The sequence below is a fragment of the Blennius ocellaris genome, assembly GCF_963422515.1.
Source record: "Blennius ocellaris genome assembly, chromosome: 20".
NCBI lineage: Eukaryota > Metazoa > Chordata > Actinopteri > Blenniiformes > Blenniidae > Blennius > Blennius ocellaris.
Genome location: NC_137669.1, coordinates 19,321,997 through 19,343,192, shown reverse-complemented (window position 1 = coordinate 19,343,192; position 21,196 = coordinate 19,321,997). Strand labels below are relative to the sequence as shown.

General features: G+C 42.0%; 1 protein-coding gene across 1 annotated transcript in view; it reads left to right on the top strand.

The window, feature by feature from the left end:
* Positions 1-17,502: 17,502 nt before the first annotated feature.
* The window catches only part of LOC308144668 (glutamate receptor ionotropic, NMDA 2D-like), a gene marked incomplete at both ends in the record, with an annotated part of 123,844 nt that continues 120,150 nt past the window's right edge, over positions 17,503-21,196 (top strand). The window contains 2 exons of the mRNA XM_080515848.1: positions 17,503-18,024; positions 20,601-20,738. Of these exons, the coding sequence (XP_080371974.1) occupies positions 17,503-18,024; positions 20,601-20,738 (660 nt within the window). The remainder of the gene's footprint in view (positions 18,025-20,600; positions 20,739-21,196) is intronic.

Sequence of the window (21,196 nt, the reverse complement as noted above, 5' to 3'; positions counted from 1 at the left end):
AAAGTAGATTTAGTGTTTATTTGTTGCTGCCTCAGCATTGTAATGACAAAAATGATCAAACCTTTAATGTGTTTTCAGCTTTTGCAGAACGTTGGTAAGCTTTCAAGCAGGAATGCGGTCGCCTATAGTGTATGTTTTGAGCTGACAGCAGTGCTTCTAGTCATCAGAAGGCAGAACTACTCCAAATCGTTTCTATTGTCACTGTGAGTCAGCAAAACTCAAGAGAAAAACTCCTGAACAAAGTTTTGACAGGAATGGCTGCGACATTAGTCGATTCACATTCTTTTGTTCAAATTCAGTCAGAAGCAGCTGAAACTACATTTTTCAAAGGATTTTGGTTGATTTCATTTTAAAAAAAAAAGGAAAAAATGGAGGCAATTTTTTTTGTCACTGACTGAAGTGATAAGAGGAAATGCACTTCGCTTGGAGCCGTCAACAAACTGATAAGACTTGATTACTGTAATCTCAAATTCATTTGCATGAGACATTTTGAAATGGATTCCTTGGCATGTTTAATTCAGCGTTGTGGTGAAATCTGAAGTCCCCCGCAGAGAAGCCTTCATTGGCCTATCGGATGCTGCTTTATTGATCAGATGACCTACTTCCTCTCTTTTTTGAACAATAGTGTAACCCAGAAAAGTTTGAAGCTGCCGCGGACATCAGCTGAGATTCATGAAGAAGCACAGGAAGTCCTCTGAAGCTGTACACGTTGTTTTTGTGGCTCTGGACTATTATAATGATGCTGCTTTGCTTTAACACAACAGTGTTATTCTTCATTATCCCGTTCATCCATCATGTGCAGCGCTTCAGAAATCCCCCTCTACTATCAGTATAATGGAGCATTTAAGGGTATTTGTGTTCTGCGTGCAGTCCATGGTAAACAGACCAGAAATCACAAAGCTCTCTATCAACATTTCTTCACAAAGGGGAAAGAAAACCCCTCGTATCTCCAAACATCCATTTTCTACTCCACTTTTTCTTTGTTGTGGTGCAGAGTATGCGTGATAAACATCTCTATATTTATTTTGCAAAACCAAATAATTACTACAGAAAATTACTGCAATCTCGAGATAAAGCCACTTTTAATGAAACCTTCTGCTGCAAAATACAGTTAAATATTAAAAAAAACAAAAAACAACTCTTCTTCTGTAGCTGTTTCATTTTGCATGTTTGCACAAACTCACCCTGGCAGCATAGCTTCGAAACTAATGCAAATTTGTGATCTTTCATGGCAGCGGCAGATTTTTTATCTCAGGTTTCAATTTTTATAAATTTTTTTTTTTTTTTTACAATTTTCCAATTTGCTTGGTGGTTTTGCCGGATTGGAGGCTTTTGTGGGCCGGTTTTGGCCCATGGGCTTATGTTTGACACCCCTGCAATATAATAATGATCAATACACCCTTATATACTGATCTTTATTTAATTACCTGCCATATATACTAACTGGCTAAATTGTGATTATTCTCATAAGAAGGCGGCTTCGCATGGAGGGGCTGTCAATCGGATATTTCATTACTGGGGTGTTTTTGCACCTTTTAATATGAAAGAATTGAAACCATGTTAGTTTTCTCACAAATCAGAGGATTCTGAAGAGAAAACAGTGGAATAAATACACCTCCATTTGAGAAAGGCGAGTTCCTTGCTACTCCATATTTAAAACCAGTCCAGGTCTTCCCCACTGCTGTGCGTACGGTGAAGAGAAAAGGCTCCAGAGTTACTGTGATGCATTTCCACGACTGCATTGGATGTGTGCCGGTCCTCTGTGGCTGCAGCACGGTGGAGTAAATTAAGGATTGTTGAAGCTGGATGTATAGAAGAAGAAAGGAAAATAATAGAATTCAATAAAGGTCAATTTCGGCAGCTGGGGAGGCGGCTTGCATCGGGAATCCATTAGTCATTGCGGCTGTGCCTAATTAAGTTGCTTTTGTATCGCCGGTTGACCGTGCAGCGATGGCAGTAATGGCGGTGTGGACGCCTTTTCCCATAACAGTTTGCGTATGAAGATCATCTGTTGTGTGCTTCTGTCAAACACTGATGGAGTTATATCAAACTGTCCGTTCAACATTAAAGACGCGTTTCTGCAGCGTCGTCACGGAGTTACGCCACATGCTTCAGACACACATTGAAAGCGGTGTTGGTGAAACGGCTTCGGCTCGGATTGAACTGTGTTCTCGCCAGGTGAGAAATGGCAGCCGTCCGTACTCGCCCACCTCCTTGCCATCATTGCCGTCGGCAGTGCGAGCCCTTTAATATCGGCCTGAATAATGCAAATGCGTTCCACAAAGCCAGAGTCGCTGCTTTACCTCATCCCAGTCCAGAGCGAGCCACATCAGGAGTATTTCTCCTCCTGCCATCGCCTCAATATCTCTTTTCTCCCGTTTTCCACTTTGCCCTCCATTTCCTGTCTCTCAATCTTTTCCCTCCGCTGCTCTGCTCATTACAGCCCACACTCACTGGAGTTTATTGCTTTGCTTTCTGCTTTTTCGCATTTGCTCCTTTTCTTTTCATTTTTTTTTTTATTTTTATCTCCAGAATGAGTGAATGAAAATGTGGTCATGTGCACACGCTGGCCATTTCGCTGATTTGTTCTCTCCATCACCTCCTCGCTGCTTCCCTCTCTGCCTCCCGGTGCTTATGGCTCCGTGTCCGTGAGAGCTTTTCTGACATACTTTCAACCCAAACTGCGCTTCATGTTTCCTCCTCTGCTGCAGGTTAGTTGCTCCTCATTTACACAGTGAGAAGTTTTTCACCCTGCATATCTCCACACCTCAGCCGCTCACTCCTAAGACTCCTCGAAATGGAAGCGAGGGGTCGCAGGAGTGGAATTAAAGACGGCAAACAAGAGGAGGAAAACCCTTTTGTATCAGAGCAGAGATAACGTGATAGTGGGGGGGGGGGGATCACACTGCTGGTCGTTTGCAGGAGCGATTGTGTCTCTGCTTGTATGAATGCACACATCCTTCACACTGATTCCAGGAGTTATTTACATAGCGTATATACAATATGAACTAACCTGCACCTGTTCCAGACACCTGCATTTCCATATTGGTCAGACATGTAATGTTTCGCTTCTGGATGTTTACTGAAGCGCATGAGAGGGAAAAATATGTAACCTTCAGTTTGTTTCATTAGGAAACTGTAGAAAACTCTTATTTGCAATTATTAAAGACATTAGTTATTTATTGAAAAGAACAGTGGATTAATTTTGTTATTAGGAAAATTAAGGTTTTTTCTTACCGTTTATTGAAAATATGAGACGAGCTACTTAAGACAGCCTGTTGGATTCACACTGGGTGAGGTCCTGAGTGTGGGAGAGACACGGATTTCAATCCCTTGGTGTAAAAACCAACTGAGCGTTGTTTTTAATTGCCTCCATTAATGAGTCCTTTTCACTGTGACACATTAGCAGAGCCGTCGGGCTCAGGGATAAGTAAACAGGATTTCAGTGAAAGAGCAACTGTTCAGACCACTGAACTCAAACTTCCAGCCCACACACTCCCCCGAGAATTACCATTTATATTGCAACTTAAATGATCAAATGCATATAATTTCTTTACAAAGATGATGAATAAAAAGTAGCTGTTGTGGGGCAGCGTGGCTCGATTGGTCAAGCGGTCGTCTCCCAATCGCCTCGCTTCTGTCAGTCTGCCCCGGAGCAGCTGTGGCTACATACGTAGTTTACCACCATCGAGTATGGAATGAATAATGCAATGTAAAGCATCTTTGTGACTTTCAAGCACTTTTTTGGCACTCAAAGTGTGAAAGGCAATGTTTCTTTACTTGCTGTCCAGGCCCTTCTACTTTTGTATTATTGTAGTTTATTTATTTAACAGTGCAGCCGGCCTCTCGCAGTCCTCTTGTCAGAGCTTCATCTTTGACAGATCACAAACATCCTGTGTGAGTCTCCTTCTCTTGAAAACCTTCAGTTCACTGGCGTTGCTTCAGTGCATCGACTTCCAGAAAAAACAGGAGCACAGTTACCTTTGAATGCGTGCAATGACTTAATGCGAGTTGTGCCATCTGTTCTGTGAAGTTTTATTCCTTGTAAAATCAGATATAATTGACCTTTTTATTGCAATGTTAATGCTTTTTATTTGGAAACCACCGTCAGCAGTGTGGTGTGTGTGAGTTGTTTGGGAGGGAAATGCGTTTCAGCACCTTGGCATGAGTTTGAGCGAGCCTGAGGGGGAAAGCGGGTGGGAGGGGGGTTAATTAAAGAAATTGAATGGAATGAGGGAGTGTGTAATGGAGGGCAGTGGAGGTAAGAGGGAGGGAAAGATGGACGATGTGTGTAGGTAATGTTCAAGAAGCGTATCTGTGTGTGTGTGAGAGGTATTTGGCATGCTCAATGGCTTGAGGATGATGCATCGACTTGCACTGTTTACATTTCCTTAAGTTGGTGAACACCCGGTCAAGGCCTCGGCTGATTCGCTTCCTGTCACGTATTTCAGTCTCACACACGCACACACACACATACACACACCTACCCACCACCGAGTGATGGATTATTGAACTCTACACTGAAAGTTATATTTCTAGAATATTGTGTGATCTGGCATTATAAATAGACAATCAAAGCTGAGCTATTAGCCTTTCTCATGACATGTACATTTGCTACAGTTAACAAAGCGCATTAATGAAGTCTTGCTTCTCTTCTTTGTGTAATAGATGTCCTTGCGTGAGAAAACCCATCATACTCGGCTGTTGTAACCCACAACCACAACAGAGGGGAAGCAATGTTAAGAACTTTAATTGTGCTTCATCACTAACTATGGATTAGAGTGGGTGTTTAAGGAGCCATGGCTGTGGACTGATGAGTACATTTCACTGCAGAAATCAAAGAAAGAAATATGATGTACATTTCAGGACATATTCACTATGATGCTGAAGTTTTTTTTTTTGTTTGTTTTTTTTTCAAACTCATCTTAGTTCAAGGATTATATTCAGTCCAGTGTAATCACAATTCAGAATAACCAGTGAAACAATATCCCACTGATAAATGAATCTTTTTAGACAGCCTAAACATTTTGAAAGAAAATGATTCATGCAGAGTCAGCATGTTTTCAAAAACCTACCTTATGCTGGAGCTGTCATGCTAATTAGAATGAATGACCCTGTGGTTCTAGATTTCTGGGATTAATTATATTGCAAGCAAGAGTAGCATTAGAATACAATCTAATGCTACACTTGTTTGCTGCGTCACTAATATCACGCCACTGCAATTTCTACTTGTGTGGACAAATTTCAGATCGTAGTGGACACAATATGCACAACGGCTACTTTTAAAATTCATTATTAGGTTTACAGTTTGCAAAGGGATCCTGCAGGCTGACTAAACCCACGCTGAGGCCACCTGTGTGAAACCCAACCCCAAACGCTCATGTTGAGTTGGTCAGTGTTGCTCTCTGTGGATGATTATGCGTTCTCTGTGTTCGCCCCGTGATGGACGGCCCACCTCTCCACGTGTATCCTGTCCTTCGCACAATGTCAGCTGGGATTAGCTCCGGCTCCTCACAACCTTAACCCATAATGCCCAGCTGTCACCCATCCAACATGACACTTCCTGCGTCAGCCGTGACTCAAACTAATGAAGGAAGTTTGCGATCTTAAATGACTGACATAATTACGGTGTTCGCTTATCATGGATAAAGCAAGTACATTGTCTGTCTTCAGGCTTATTTATGCTCTCCATACACACAAATGCAGATGTCAACATCACCACCACTAAAAAAAACTCTGCATTCAGTATCTTGAAATGAGCATTGTTTCATTCAGAGGACTGTCAAATACCAAAGGGAAACATAGTTTGTTTATTTTTTTTAGAGAGAGAAGACGCAAACGTGATCAAAATGGCCTCGTGTATCTGTATCATATCGAGCATAAATGACCTTCAAGTTACCTACAACACACACACACACACACACACACACACACACCACCGCCACCAACAAAACAGCAACATCCTCACTCAGTCTTCTTTTAAACATTTAAGAAGATCTTAGAAACAGGGTTGATTAGAGGTATAAACAATTCCAGGTCTGAAAACACTTTTAGTATGATCAAGAGATTAAAAATCAAAAGATAAATTGAAGCGCAAACCCCTCTCGATGGGACAGTTGCCATCATGTTTAGATATGCATTATGCTTTTCTCGTCAGAGAAAAATATTTTATTGGGACGCATGAGACAATGTTGACAGCTGTTTAAAAACCATATATTTTATGACCACATTCAACAGGAAATCGAGCAAAGTGATGCTTGAAGATCAGGATCACAATCGACTATTATTTTCAGTATTAAAATGATCATCCAAACTGTTCTTTCTACAATTCAACAAAAGTGCGGATACTGTATTGTTCATCACTATGTTCCATTCCCTCTCTCTTCCCTTCACCTGCCTCCAGCCGACACACACACAGAAAAAAAAAAAAAAAATCATTATTTGCAGTGTGTCTGTACAGTAAAGGGACCTTCGCCCCCCCTGCTTGTTATGAAGCCAGGAGTCGTTTGCCGGGAAGCGCACAGAACAGGACACCCAGCAGGTCGCTGCCTGTAATGATGCTCTGTGGAGTGAAGGCCGCGCTGATGGCTTTTTACATGCATCTGCACTGCGCCCGGGTGTAATTGCATGTTGCGCGTAATAGTGTGTGTCCACGTTCACGCTCTGTTTCATGCACTGTGTTCATTTGTCCATGTCTTTGATATGCTGATAAGTATGCATGAAGTGTAGTTTTTTTTTTTTTTCTGTTTTTTTTTCTGAGGCGCGGCCCTGTGTTTGTGGGTGCGCGCGTGGCGGCGAGTAACGGCAGATTTATAGGCATGCCTCCACGCTCACCAGTGATGTGGGACCGAGTCATGAATCAGCTCGGCCTGTAATGAATTCTGATGGCCCACAGGAGAGGAAGAGGAGGAGGAAGAGGAGGCATGGCAAAGGGGAGAAAGAGAAGAAAGGATGGAGTGGGAGAGGAGATGGTCGGAAAATTGAGGTTGGAAAGAAAGAGAGAGAAAAGAACGGAAGGCAAAGATTGAGAGGGAGAGGAGGGGAGGAAGGAAGGAAGAACATTGTGGAGCTGTGTGGGTCCATTGATTGATCACAAGAAACACAGTTTGGTCCTCGCACTCTGGGTACTTATGGAGGAAAATATCACTTCTCACAATCTCCTTTTCTGACCTGATATCACTGTGAAACCATTAAATACTTTCCTGTAGCTACAAAATGTATAACAGTTGTTTAAATCGCATTAGAAACCACAGCAGTGTTTTGATGCAGCGTGTGATGAATAATTAAAAGATCTAAATGCAGCTCAGTTTTGAATGATTTCTTTGCTTGTTGCAAAATCTGAGCTTTTAAAATGTTTGTAGTATAGAGATAAACCATAAAAAGAAGGCTTCCCAGGGTAAGTTTTACAAATATCAGGTGTGTGCCATATAATATCTGATGTGAAAAGTAGTGAGCATTGATAGTACCGTTCTAGTAAGAAATTAAATTACCTCAATTTTGACCTAAATACAGTCATTCAGTTCCATATAACTCCTTTGACACAAACATAATCACTGTGAAAACGGTTATATTGTTACTCTAACAGGAGGAATACAATCCTGTGTGTTTAAGGTTTTCTTCACACTTGGGATGTTCCCAGCCTCACATATATCCGCTGACTAAACAAAAAAAAAATGCTGAGTCCAAATTTGACACAATTTCCAGTTGATTATTTAAAAAAAAAAAAAAAATTCTCCCTGTCTTTCTCAGATTCATTTGAAGCCTTTAAGCCACAAACTTAATCAACAATGTCTTGATGCTGCTGAAGCTGGACACTCTTTGTGCCATGACACTCTTACAATTTTGCATCCCAGCGCTGTGTCAATGTACTCAACTTATTCGATCAATTTCCTGACATGTTTACCTTTAACAAAGATGGGAGCATATCTTGTGAGGCTACTGCAGTAGCCAGCAGTTTTCTTCTCAGACCGTGCAGATGATGTTTCTCCGGGTAAACGATGTCAAACTGTTATTTCATCTCCATTACATGATTACATATATTGAATACATTTATTATTTTAATCAAAGGTTAAGTTGTTGTGTTTTTGTAACCAACTTTGCGCAAACACTACTGAACCAAATTCTATGAAATGTTCAGGGATGATTTGTCATAGTCCAAGGACCAATTAATCAAAATTTGGAATGTTAACAAATAACCCTTTCTGTATTAATGCCAAGAAACTGTGAAAAAAAAAATCCTTTGTAAAGTGGATGAGTGAGGTACCTCTGCTGCCATGGAGATGCTCCCTGCTCAGTGTTTCACACGGTGATGTAGCAACCTGATCTACCCAGTTAGCATTGAAATGAGCTAAAGGCTAACATGCTTGCGATGTTAACATGGTTCAACAAACAAACGCAGCGTTGGCGACGGTATATGCGCTCTACCGACTTGTGACGTTAGAATTGAGAACCCTCATGAAAAAAATACATTTGCAAACAAAGAGGTGTAATCGTACAGTGTAACATGTTACAAAAAGCCCACTGTAACCAATTGGAAAGCAAAGCCAGAAAAGTAACCTAACTCGCATTGTTTGAGCATCAAGTGGAAACGGGAAAATGAGTCATAGCCTTAGCATTAAAAAAAAAAAAAAAAAAAAAACATATATGAAGAGAAAAATGTTGAGGAAAAGGAAGCTGCTGGGCAGCAGAAGTAGATGTAATGAACCCGCAGGGGAGCGGCCACGCTCACTCTGCCCTCGGTGCAGGAGGTTCAAAGCTCCTGAGGATGTGCACTGTATTCAGCTTTGTGGGTAAGCTGACCCAAATTGATGTGGATTGATCGCGGCAGAGACTCCCGACCGCTCCTCTCCCCCCCCCGTAGAGCAGCCGTCTCCAGACACATCTGCGGGTGCATTACTACAGAGCCTCGTATCATCGAACTCCTGGGTTTTAATTTCTCTTCTCCGTTTGTCCGTTGAAAGATGCCCGTTTGTTGTGGAGCGGCTCCAGATGGTGATGTTCACGAATCGCAGCACCGACATGCACACGCGCAGCAAAACACTTCCAAACATCACCTGCAGGGCTTTTTTGTCTGTGCGCAGCCCTGCTCTCATTCATACACTGGATTTAAAGTATTTCGCTGCATGTGCCTTGACACTTTCTCAAGGATTTGGTTATTTGCCTTCAGTTGCAGATGTTTGAAATGCCGCAGGGCTGTGGTGCACCCCCCCCCCCCCCCCCCCCCCCCCACACCCGCGTGTCAGGCAGCAGAATACTGATTGATGATCAATCATGCATTAGCAGCCTTCGCACAAGCAGAGGAGGGGAAAAAGAAAAAAATCCATCTCAGCCAGCACTGCAATGTGCAGAACTTACGCTCCAGCTTCAAGCCACACACTTTGGCAAGGTTTTGTCTTCTTATTCCTGTGGAGGGCATTTCTGGAGGTTTCATTGTGTTTTTTTTTTCCCAGCAACAGATCCATTCGCATGCATGTTTTGAGACATTTTTGTCACTGCAGCTGGTCATCCCTCATGTTTTTCTTGATTTATAACAATCATACCGGTGTTTTAAAAAAATGTCCCAAGTTCCCTTGATTTTCAAATCATAACCATGAGGGTATCCCTTTGTGGTTACGCTCGTTCCTGAAACTAATTTTATTTCCTTTGGCATTTTGCGCTGAAAAGATTTACACAGTTATCAAGAATGAGGGGAAAAAAAACCAAAACACATCAGTCGTCATCATATATCCAAAGGATTAGCACTCAGTAATCGACACACTGATTTTAATTTCACACTATGATAGACGGATACATAAAAGAAGTATTTTCCCCCCTTTTTGTGTTTTCACACAGATTGGAGTTCATTTACACAGCTAAAGGATTGACAGGCTGCGAGTCGAGCTCTACAACGCTGGACGGAACACATTACTAAATCTGTAATACTGGAATCACGTGGTTGTGAGATTGCAGTTGCTACGCCAGCATTTCCACTAATATTCAATTACTAATCAATGTAACAGTCGTCCTTTACATGCAGCCAGCACCTGACAGGCGTCTCGTGACAACGAGACGTGTGGTTTTTGCCCACTCATAGGTTTCATTCTTTCTTACAGAATAAAAGAGAGCTCATTTTGTACTTCATAACAAGGCTATTATGCTGATATGTGGACATGTGGATGCTTTATTTTTGGTCAAGTAAGAAGTAGAAGAAGACATTTTTATTTTATCCAGGGAGTCCTAAAGACTAGAAAGTTTTGTGCAATGCAAAAGATGTTTGAGGCACAGCCCACAATGTCGCTGGACTGCAGTGCAGCATGACAATTGGAGGGAAAAAAAAAAAACGGTTGCAAAAAAACACAATGATTCGCCTTGTCTTTACAAGCATGGAGCCTTGAAACATCTTTATAAAATATTTTACCTCTCATTCAAGAGCAGTAAAGGTGAAATCTGATCTAAAGAAGCCATCTTTATCGAACTCAAACTTGGAAAAAAGTAACATCGCTGCTGTCGAGATTAATGGACAAATTCAAACTGAGAGGGAACAATGATGCCTGAAATGTGTGTGAGGGAGACGTAATACTTGTATTGTTTCACTACAATCTAATATAGAAAGACAACAAGCGCAAGTTGTTTATACCAGTTGAATGCATCTGGATGCGTGCCATCTCCAATTCTTAGTTCATTATTTGAGCTTTAAGCACACTGACTGTCTCCACGAGCAGCAAGTGTAACACCGAGAGCAACATCATCAAACGATTGATGAAGCTTCATCTGTTTTTTTTTTTTTTTTTTTTATTTCATTCAGCAGCTGTGTTTGTCAGCATCCCTCCTGAATTTAGTCTTGCAGTTCCGGAAGTCAAAAAAGATTCAAACGCGGTTGATTTTCAGTGAACGGTGCGTTAATGCAATCTCAGATCACCTGTATTTCCAATACTCCAGCCAGTTACTTTCACTTTGAAGACTCAAAAGATGATGAAAATCTTTTCAGAAGTTGTGCTTTTCTCGCTACAAGAATAATCTGCGGCGCCCGTGTTAACTTTAATCGATACACAGAAGATAATCTCGTCCCGTGGAAAGATAAGGCAACATAAAACAAGATGAGGTTTTAATGATGCTGAAGGGAAAGTGGGTCACGGCGGCGGCAAACTGAGATTTTTGAAGAAAATATAATAACTGGAACATGGTGGAGATTGGAGATGAAGATAACAACCTTTATCATCATTAATCATACTGACATTATCACCTTAAAATAGCTTTTACCCATAAGGATGGCTTTTCTTAATCGTGAGACTCGGTATGGGAGGCCAAGGGCAGTTCCAACGCTTCAATCAGGAACAAGTTCAAAGTCACCTGGTTCCATCCTCATGTTGTCAGTGTGGTTTTGTCTGGAAACACTCAGTTTCAAAGGTAAAAACTCTGTTTTGACCGTTGAAATATTTTTGAAATAGTCTGCTGGGATTGGTTCCTTCATCTTGATGCGGCGGTATCGACAACGGAGGAAGGAACTGATGCTCAATCTTTGAAATGACATGATGTTTGTAGTTTATTTTATATTTAGGTTAACTGTATAGACAATAGCTAACATTCTGGGTACTCAAAATGTTAGTCATATTCCCCCTGTTAAAGACAGTTGCACATTCAGCAGGTTTATTATGGTGAAATATATGTTCTGACTGACGGATCTACATTTGTGTTTTTATCAGAGATGTGTGAAGTCTTTAAGATGATAAAAGGTTGGCGATAGCAACAGAACTGCCAGAAATGTCACACATTTTCCCGGTCTCCTTGCGTTCCCTACAATTTTTAACTTTTAAACAATATTTTACACCTATTTTATGTCTGCTGAATAATACTTATTGTTGGCATCACTATAAACATGAGACAATGTTGTCACCAATGACTATTCGGGATGTGTCTCAATATATGTTGAGTTCACGATTTAAGTTTAATTCAAGCAGTACAACCATTTAGATCACAGAGCATCTTCCCCCAACTGACGTCCACTGTCACTCAAAGTGGAAAACACACAATCAAATAAATGTCTCTGTCATGTTGGATGCAGTGTTTCAGCATTCCCAGCATGTAAACGGTGCGGCGGCTGAGGGCTGACATCACGCCAGGAGCCCGGCAGCTGTTTGGCAGATTGCTGCACGTTCTGAATATGTCCAAGGCTGAGTGTCAACAGCTTGAGCCTGCACACTGCGAGCAGCCAAGGCCAACAACATGACTAATAGGACATATTAAAGACTGTGTAGGATTCAGGTATGAATCACATGAAAGCTCATGGTGCATGCTGCAGTCCTCTGATTCTGTACATAGAACGATGTTCATCCAGTATTTGGGCTTTTCTTGAGATTTGAGCTTGTGGTCCATCACCTTCTCATCCACTAATCCGCTTATACGTAGGTCCTTTGTCCTTTTGGGAGCTTTTGACTTAATATGAGCAAGCAGGTCATTTAAGCTTCCTCGAGGTAAATGGTGAAAAAAGTCAACTCTGCACACAAGCTGATGAAAAGTTCAGAGTGCCTCTTGCTGTAGTCTTCTGTATTCCCATCTGCAAGAAAAGTATTCAATCATCACTTTGCTGCTTCATGTGTTTCTGTAGGAAAAGTAGAGCAAGTCTGTAATTCAGAATTCTAATTATATTGCATTTGCATCATGCAATATTTCTATTTCAGTATGAGCGTAGTTTTTCTATGTCCATACTGAATTCAGTCCAAGCATTATAGGTAAAAAAATCACAGATGAGCACACGTTGTACACAAAAAGAAAATACGGCAGACTCTTGTCTTGTTGTCGATTGATCTACTCCAAGATATAAGAAAATAATTCAGGAGCATCTTTGAAAAGTGGCAAGCCCGAGCCTGCAGCCAGCGTCTGCTGGATTCTCTTTCGACAGTGTGGAGCGAACATGGCGTGCGTTAGCATGCGAGTGCAGCGGGAGGTTTTGCCGACAAACACTCTTGCGTCACGCTAATTGAGCAGTTCAGAGCGAAGCCTTTCAAAATGCGGGCACATAATGTTTCCTCCAATGAGCTCATTGTGTCTCTTCTTTTGAATGTTCTTTAGATAATTATCCTTCTTTTAACAAGGTTCTTATTTCCCTGCACGATAATATGCACTAAGACATTGACTCAATGTAACTGTGGATTTCAAGGACCTGAGTGCAGGTCAGACTATATTGTTTGAGCTTAAATGTGGGGGTATTTTTGGTTGATTGAGTGGAAATATCTAAAAGCTTTTCACAACACTTGGACTTGGTTCACTGGTACTTGAATCTCTCTGTTTTTATTCTGTTCATATGTCACTCTTTATTCTTTGCTCTGGGTACATTTAGCAAATTCTTGTGTCTGTAAAAAATGTTTTTCTTTCATAAACTCTGCAGTTCCTTTCTGAATTGAATTTGTTTGCAGGGATGGAAAAACAACACAATAAGATATTCAGTGTCAATGGAGCATGCATTATATTGCTATAAATGTGACTAAGGATATATTCAACGAGACGGGGCAACACATCATCAGTCATTCTTTCCGTCATTTGCTGGCTTGTCCTTTTTACATATATTCTGTAAATTAAACTCGACTTCTTTCACTTACTGGCTGCTTCATTCTTATAGAAAACAGGGCCATGCTGATAGATTTGCATTTGCTTATAAGGTTTCATTTATGTTCTGCAAACAGTCGTTATTATATTACATTTTGAACCATCGTTGATGACATCCAGAAAACATCATTACAATGATTATAGCTCAATAGGTTCTGTCCCCTTCATGACTGAATCTCCTCCTTTGAAGTAGTTGTGTGTTTAGTTTCTCAACCCTCCACTGTGTTGAAAAGCCTGGTGATAACTGTCTCTGCTTGGTGCTTTTACTTTAAAACACCCGTTAATGGCAGGAAGTGGTCGGACAGAAACTCACCTTGTAAAGTAACCTAACGGCTAAGAAATGAGCATCAACAGCAAAGCAAAGGAAGGCTGTATGAAATGGGCTGTAAAGGTTCTATTGCTCCAAATAGTCATTTGTTGGATTTACTACAAATTAAATGCAACAAATGAAAATGTGTACTTTAAATGTTACGAGTCTTAACCAACACTATTCACCCTGTGTCATCCTACTGATGAGCAAAAGAGAAAAAAGTGGAAAATCGGCAAAATCGTCTTCATGTGGCAGGATGACTCTTTGGTGTTTAGTTAAAAAAGACTGCTCTAATACAAGTTCTGCCTCCTCTTACATGTGTTCAATAACTATGGTTCGTCCAAACGTGGCTGTGTCACCAAACGACTGCAGCATTTAGTATAAGAATGAAATACAAACTATTTTTTCATTGTCCACAACTTGTGCTGGGGTGCTCTTGAAGCGTGAGGCTTCACTCAGCTGCTAACAGGCAGTGGGCTGCTTGTGTAAGTGTTGGTCAGTTGTTACATGTGTGAGTGTGTATCACCCTTTAGGCTACCGCAAACACCCGCAAATGGCACATAATGGTGAAAAAGAAATGAGGAATCCTCTTGTTGAGGATGTTGAAATGTCTACCTGACTCTCGGTATGAGTAATAATAATCAATTGTGTCTGGTGTATAATCACAGATCATTAGAGAAGTGTTTATTGAGTAGCTTCACAGTTTCATACTGGCCGTATTTGTGCTGTCAAAGAAGTGCGATATGTAGTTTCTTTCAGTCCGTGAGGCAGAGACTTGAGCTGAAAGTTATGTCGAGAATTGGAGAAAAAAAATTGATTATTGCCATATTAAACTCAGTTGAATGAAAACTTTCATGAATGTACTCGCCATAAATCGCAAACCTTGTTGGAAAACTCTTCCGTCATGTGTGTTTTCAGAAGAACCAGCAGAAAACGTTGTGTTCACTGGGTAAACACGCTCAAACTGTAAAGATCAGACTGATGCTTTTAATACTGGATTAACAGCAGTCTTCAAAATCACACATTCGACTGCTGTTTTAATGCTTTGTGACATAAAATCTACGCATAAACATGGAGATGGTACTCAAAAACCTTTTTAGGTGTTTCAATTCCTTGTTAGATTTCATGAGAAATGGTGACAACAAGGCAACTTGCAATGCTTGCTAAGTGGCTATTTCATCTAAGGGAGGAAACGCAACCAATACACAGAAACAACTGCACACACAGCATGCAATAACTTTGAATGAACATTGCATTTTGAATCAGCTCCAAAGTGAATCTCAACACAGTGGCAATGTTGGCGCGACCTCTCCTGTTAAAACCTCAGGTTTCATTTCCAAACAACAGTCGATATTAGAATCGGTAAAGAACCAATAAAGAGCAGAATCAATTCCCATCCCTACTCATAAAGCCTGTTGGGCTACTGATTAATAGTGTCGTGTTCGTTTTAGCTTAGAATTCTTTCATAAAATGCATCTAAAATATTATCCTCAGTTGTTCTCATCAGTCTGGACCCGCTCAGAGGACACAATGCTTCTAAAGCCCGTCACAGACTCAGACTATGGTTTGTTTTGCCCTCTTTTGAGCCACACCGGTTTAATTGTACTAAATCTAAACTCACTGATCTTTTCTTCCTTGCACCACTTGTTAGCCAACATTATAGATGACAGTGAGCGACGTACAATGCAGTGTGAACAAACAAAGCCTGCCTGCAGGATTCCTGTGTACAGAACCCAAAGTGCATTGGTTGCTGTAATATCTTCATTACCTTTTTTATTTTCTTGGGATTTCAATTCAGTTGGAACATTTATGTCCAAATCATTGAGGAATATCTCTTCAAGGTTGATAATTTTCATATATTGTAAAGCGCAATTCACTGCAGCCTCAGTGTTCAGACTGGGATGCTCGGCTTGGCCTTTTGTGTCTCTGCCCTCTCACAGTGTGTTCCTCCTCTCTCTCTGCATATATAGTCCTCATATATCTGACACTCCATTCATCGCTCAGTTCCTCCTCTATACCTCTGTCACCTCCAGTTCTTTCTTTACGTTTCCTTATTTTGCTTCTTCTTACTATTTATTCTCCATAGTCCTGCTCCTGCCTGATCCTCTGAGCACCCCCCGACCCGACCCCCCCCCCCCCCCCCCCTCCCCCCTGCCACAACACTTGCATGCTGCGATTCGTTTCTCTGTCTGTGTTGGATCGTGGAAAAACAAGTACATTTGTGAGAGATGAAAAACCAGTCTTCCAAACTTCGTCTCAGAGGAAATGACCTGACCCGCATTCTCGACTTTTCCTTTCCCCCTCTGCTGATTTATTCAAGCTACAAAGCTGCACTATGTCAGTCTGGATTTCATATTCGGCACAGGAAACGTTCATGTACTCAACAGGCGTTTTGTTTGAGGACAATTTGGTTTCACTTGATATTGTGGGATGGTTCTGCTTTGTTTTACTGTGGTTTTTGCTCCAAAATCAGGATCTGTGGTGGCTTTGCTGCCTTTACTGGCAGGTGCACAGATAAAGTCTAATTTGTTTAGTGTAATGATCAGTTGGTCCATTCGCCTCATACCGAGAGTGTTCTGCTTTTATTGGTGGTTTTATGCATGTACCTTCCCTTTGTGTTTCCTCTCACAGTTTCACCCTATATGCATCTTATTGCATATAAGCGACTCAATGTGAAGAGCACCCAGTAAACAGAGGCATTTACAAATTGAGTTCCTGAAATAGCTAATATTCTATTCATGCATCTGATGAAAGCCAAGCGACTTGCACTGATTTTATGTTCGAGCATTTGCGGAGATGAAGAAAGCCTTTGGAGAAAACTCCAATCAAAGGCTCATGCAGGCCTTTGCTAGCTGGAAGAGGCTCCAGCCACAAAGATCCTGCTCTGGATGAAGTGCATGTAGACGCTAGGTGGAAGAATAGTAATGTGGCATACACGGACCGTTGCCTCTACTTATAAAATATATCAAAGTGGTTGTCTTCTTTGCTATATTGATGTGAATGTGGAGCTAAACACTGGTCATCAGGTATGATTCCAAGATTAAAGGGCTTGGTTTAGACGACGTCCTATCCCAAAATAATGAAACGGGTTTTTTGCCGAGTGTCTGCACATTTCAATGAGGAATTCAAACGGCAGAGAATGTGCAGCTTCTTCGCCGCAGAAATCGTCTTGTATTTATGGAGTTACCGAGTGTCTGAGCAGGAGCAATAAATATAAAGATGAGTGGGTGGAGTGCGTCATTTATTTACATTGTTTACTGGAGAATGAGCCTTTGGGACGGCTGCATAAATCAACCGTCCCACAGGAGATAACGCATCAGCGCGTACTGTTAGCAACGCTCGTAGGAGAAGGTATGATGGGAGTTTTCTAAATCGTTCTCCTCTGTGTTTCCTCTTTAGGTTCTCCTCTGCTCATCAGGTGAAGCATTGTGAGCCGCTGGGGCCCCTCCCCCACCCACCACCTTCCCTCCCCTCCTCACCCCGTTCCCCCCCCCCCACCCCCCCACCCCCGCCCGAAGAGGCGTCACCCTCCAGACGACATTCCTCAACTCCCTCCTGGCCTCACCTGCCAAATCCCATCCGACGGCTGCCACTGGCCCTCCCTTTACCCCATGGTGGCCCCAAGGCCCACCCTCTCACTGCTGTTGGCTGTCCTGGCCTGCTCGGGGCCCGTGCACCCCTCGCCCCCCCTGCTGCTCCGGCCCCGGGAGAGAGAGAGGGACTCGGGTGGTGTCAACATTGCCGTGGTCCACTCGGGCTCCTCCCTACTCCCGGAGACGGCGGCGGCGGGAGGTGCGGGGGTGGGCGAGCCGGGGCTGGGAGTTGGTCCCGGAAACGGTCCAGGAGGGGGAGGGGGAGGCGCCGGAGGGGCGGCGGGAGGAGGAGCCGCAGGTGGTGGAGGAGGAGGAGGAGGAGGAGGAAGGGGGGTGACGGATACAGCTTCATTGGCAGGAGTGGCTGCGATGGCCGCTTTTTCCTCCTCCTCGTCTTACCTGTCGCTGGCGGCGCTGGTGGGGGAGACGGTGATGACGCCCTCGGGTCAAGCCAACGTCATCTACCTGGCCGTGAACGAGAGCAGCCCGGGAACACTGCTGCTGCAGCTGTGTGAGCTGCTGGCCACCACGCCACTGCAGGTTCGTCCCACCTCTCCAGATAGGGTTGTCACAATGACAGATTTCTCCCTCAAAATCATTGCGTCTCATGATGCCAGCGCTCCAACAGCGAAGCAGATTGTACCACACAATCTATCAAAGTCTTCTTCAGTTTTATTTATCATGCGTTTAGTCTTTTACTCTGGATCTTTAGTATTTCTGGCACAACTGGCACGCCATCCAACTTTTTCATTCTCCAGAAGATTAATTTTTTTTCTTAGGGTAGCTGAATGTTTTCTGAGCGTATCCGTCTGTGTGTATATATATATATATATATATATACATACAAGTGTGTGTGTGTGTGTGTGTGTGTGTGTACAGACACACACACATCTACTTCGATGACCATGTCACACTTGTACTGAAGAACCTCTCAAAGCTGATTAATTCACTTCAGTGTGACGAGGATCTTAAACTTCATAAAAACTTTTTAAAAAACATTTTTTCAATCAAGTTCACTTTTCTTAATTAAGTTACATTTTTATGAAACATGGTATACACTATACTACTTTGCAAAATTTAGTATCATTTAGTATATAATGTACTACACACAACAAGCTGTTTTCTACCCGAGTATCCTCAATATTCTTTAACTCATTTATGTATAATGATATATTGTACAAAATGTTAGAGTTCTGTGCTGTAAAAGTTCTAAATTTCCCCAGAGCCCTTTATGTGCTTTATTATATTGTATACATGGGCATACAGCTGTTTTATCCTTTAAAACCATTACATTTTCTGTCAACTATTTGATATTTACAGGATTATCAAATATCAACTCTGATAAAATATTCTTTACTGCAGGAGACTATTTTTTTTTTCTTTTATAGAATCCTTTTTTTAAAGAACAGGTATATAATATACACAACAATAAGACAGTCTTCTACTTGAGTAGTCTATAATCCTTTTGCCATTTGCAGTTTTACTTGTGGGCATCCTTTTGCATTAGTAAGTTTACACAAAAAACAGGAAATAGCAACTCCACAGGGCACCTGTACTATAATGTATTTTAGGGTAGGGGTTTTATCTGCAATAGTTTAATGATGGACCCCATTACACCATGTACAAGGTATTCTGCATTGTAGGCACTTGCATGATTATAAGAGTAACCTTTATTCAGAAGCAGATTGAAATTGCTCAGCAAATCAGCTCAATTGGGATAATGGTCGCAGTTTTTTTGAAGACTCTTCCCTCAAAAAGCATTCACTTGGTTGCACAGGGAATAAAGGGTGGCGTGCAAATCCCGTTTAATTTCAGACATCTGCACATGTGGCCACTTGCCAAAAGTTGTGGGAGGGATTGTCGTTGTCAGGAAGTTAGTGAGAGCTATGCTTTTCCTCTTGTGTTTTGTTCATTCATGTTCATTGGGCTGTGTGTTCATCTATTCACTCATTCATTCATAGTATGACTTGTGGATTGGAGCTGATCTGAGCTGCGTGTGATCACACAGATGGAGGTAAAAAAAAAAAACATGTTGCATGCTTTACTGCTCATTTGTTTGCCATTTATGAATCCATTTGTTCCATCCATTGCCAGCACATAATACTTATCCAGTCTGTTGTTTTAGAGAAACAAACATTGAGGGTCTTGTCTTCCATCAAGTTTAATATTAACCCTTTTAAGTGCAAGCTTATTTCCAGGTCCTGTCAGTTTGTCTATTTGCATATCAAATGCTTCCCTGTGTGAATTGAGCTGTCGGCTGCACTTAGCTTCAATTTGCTCCCCAGAATCGCTACAAGAAAACAAGCACTAAGTCATCAACCCAGCACCAAATCAAGATTGCACCACCTCGTATCATAACATGGACTAATGGCAATTTCCAGCACTTTCATGCCTTCTTCCTAAATGTATTAGCGAGGTGACAGGTTTGTCTTCAGAGCTAATATCACACACATACACACACAGAGCAGGTGGACAAAACTTCTCCAAAACTTTATTTTTTTTTTGCAGTGGCAGTTCAGCGTGAACACAACAGCTGCACTTGTTAGTGAGCCATGTCGGAGCTGAGGTGGCCCGTAAGCCGAGAGCTTATCTGTTGTTTCTGAGGTGTATAGCAGCTTGAGCTGTGCGAAAACAACACACACACACACACACACACACACACACACACACACACACACACACACACACACACACACACACACACACACACACACACACACACACACACACACACACACACACACACACACACACACACACGCACACACACTTCTCTTGACAGGATGCCAGTTCACTGCACGGGCTTAATGCTGATTTTATCTTCAAAACATTGATTGGCAAGCAGCAAAAAGTTTGTGATTTTTTAAAAACCTCAAATGGCAATTTCATGTCTTAACTGAATTTGAGCTTTTATCTTGAATAATCTGAGGAGCATTTAAAGAGTCTTGTTCTTGTTCTAATAGTATGCTCATATAATAAGATGAAATTCATTCGTCAGTGTTTTTTTTGTATAACAGTGAAACCGGCTGCAGCTTTAAGAAGTAAAATCCTGCGTCTAAATTTGATCGAATGGCCTTTTCACTCTGTAAACAGTAACTTCTACATCTTGCGTCCAGGGTTTGGTGTTTGAGGAGGAGAGACCGCCGCCTCCGAACCGTGCCCCTCTCGCCCCCATGCTGGAGTTCGTCTCCGCCCAGACGGGGGTTCCTGTGGTTGCAGTTGGGGGAGGGGCCAGCCTGGGACGAGAGCCACAGGTAAAGACGCTCTGCTGGTTTTGCATCATAGATCTGAATCGGACGATAAAACCAAGACGGTTGGAAATCAGTGCATGACTGCATCTTGACCTTTACAAACCATTTGGAGTTTGATCCGCTGGGATTCATTTATTATTGCGTTCATAGTTTGTGTTCATTACTAGAAGTTTGGGGGTTTGTCCCAAACAAGCCTTTTTTTCAAACCTGCTGTCAGGTTGCAATCTGTATACGGACTAATCTGATTTCGGGGGAAAACCCAATGCTATTACAAGGTGTGAAAAGCACGCAGACGGCAATGGGGTCGGGATGCAATCGGATCAGCCAGAACACATCCAGAGGCGGTCAAGCTCCCACCGTGATGGAATCCCAGAAGGTGTAAATATAATCTGTACAGCGTGACCATATCCTGGCGGCTACAGCATGCTTTAAAGAAGCTACAGGTACTTGCTGGAATATCT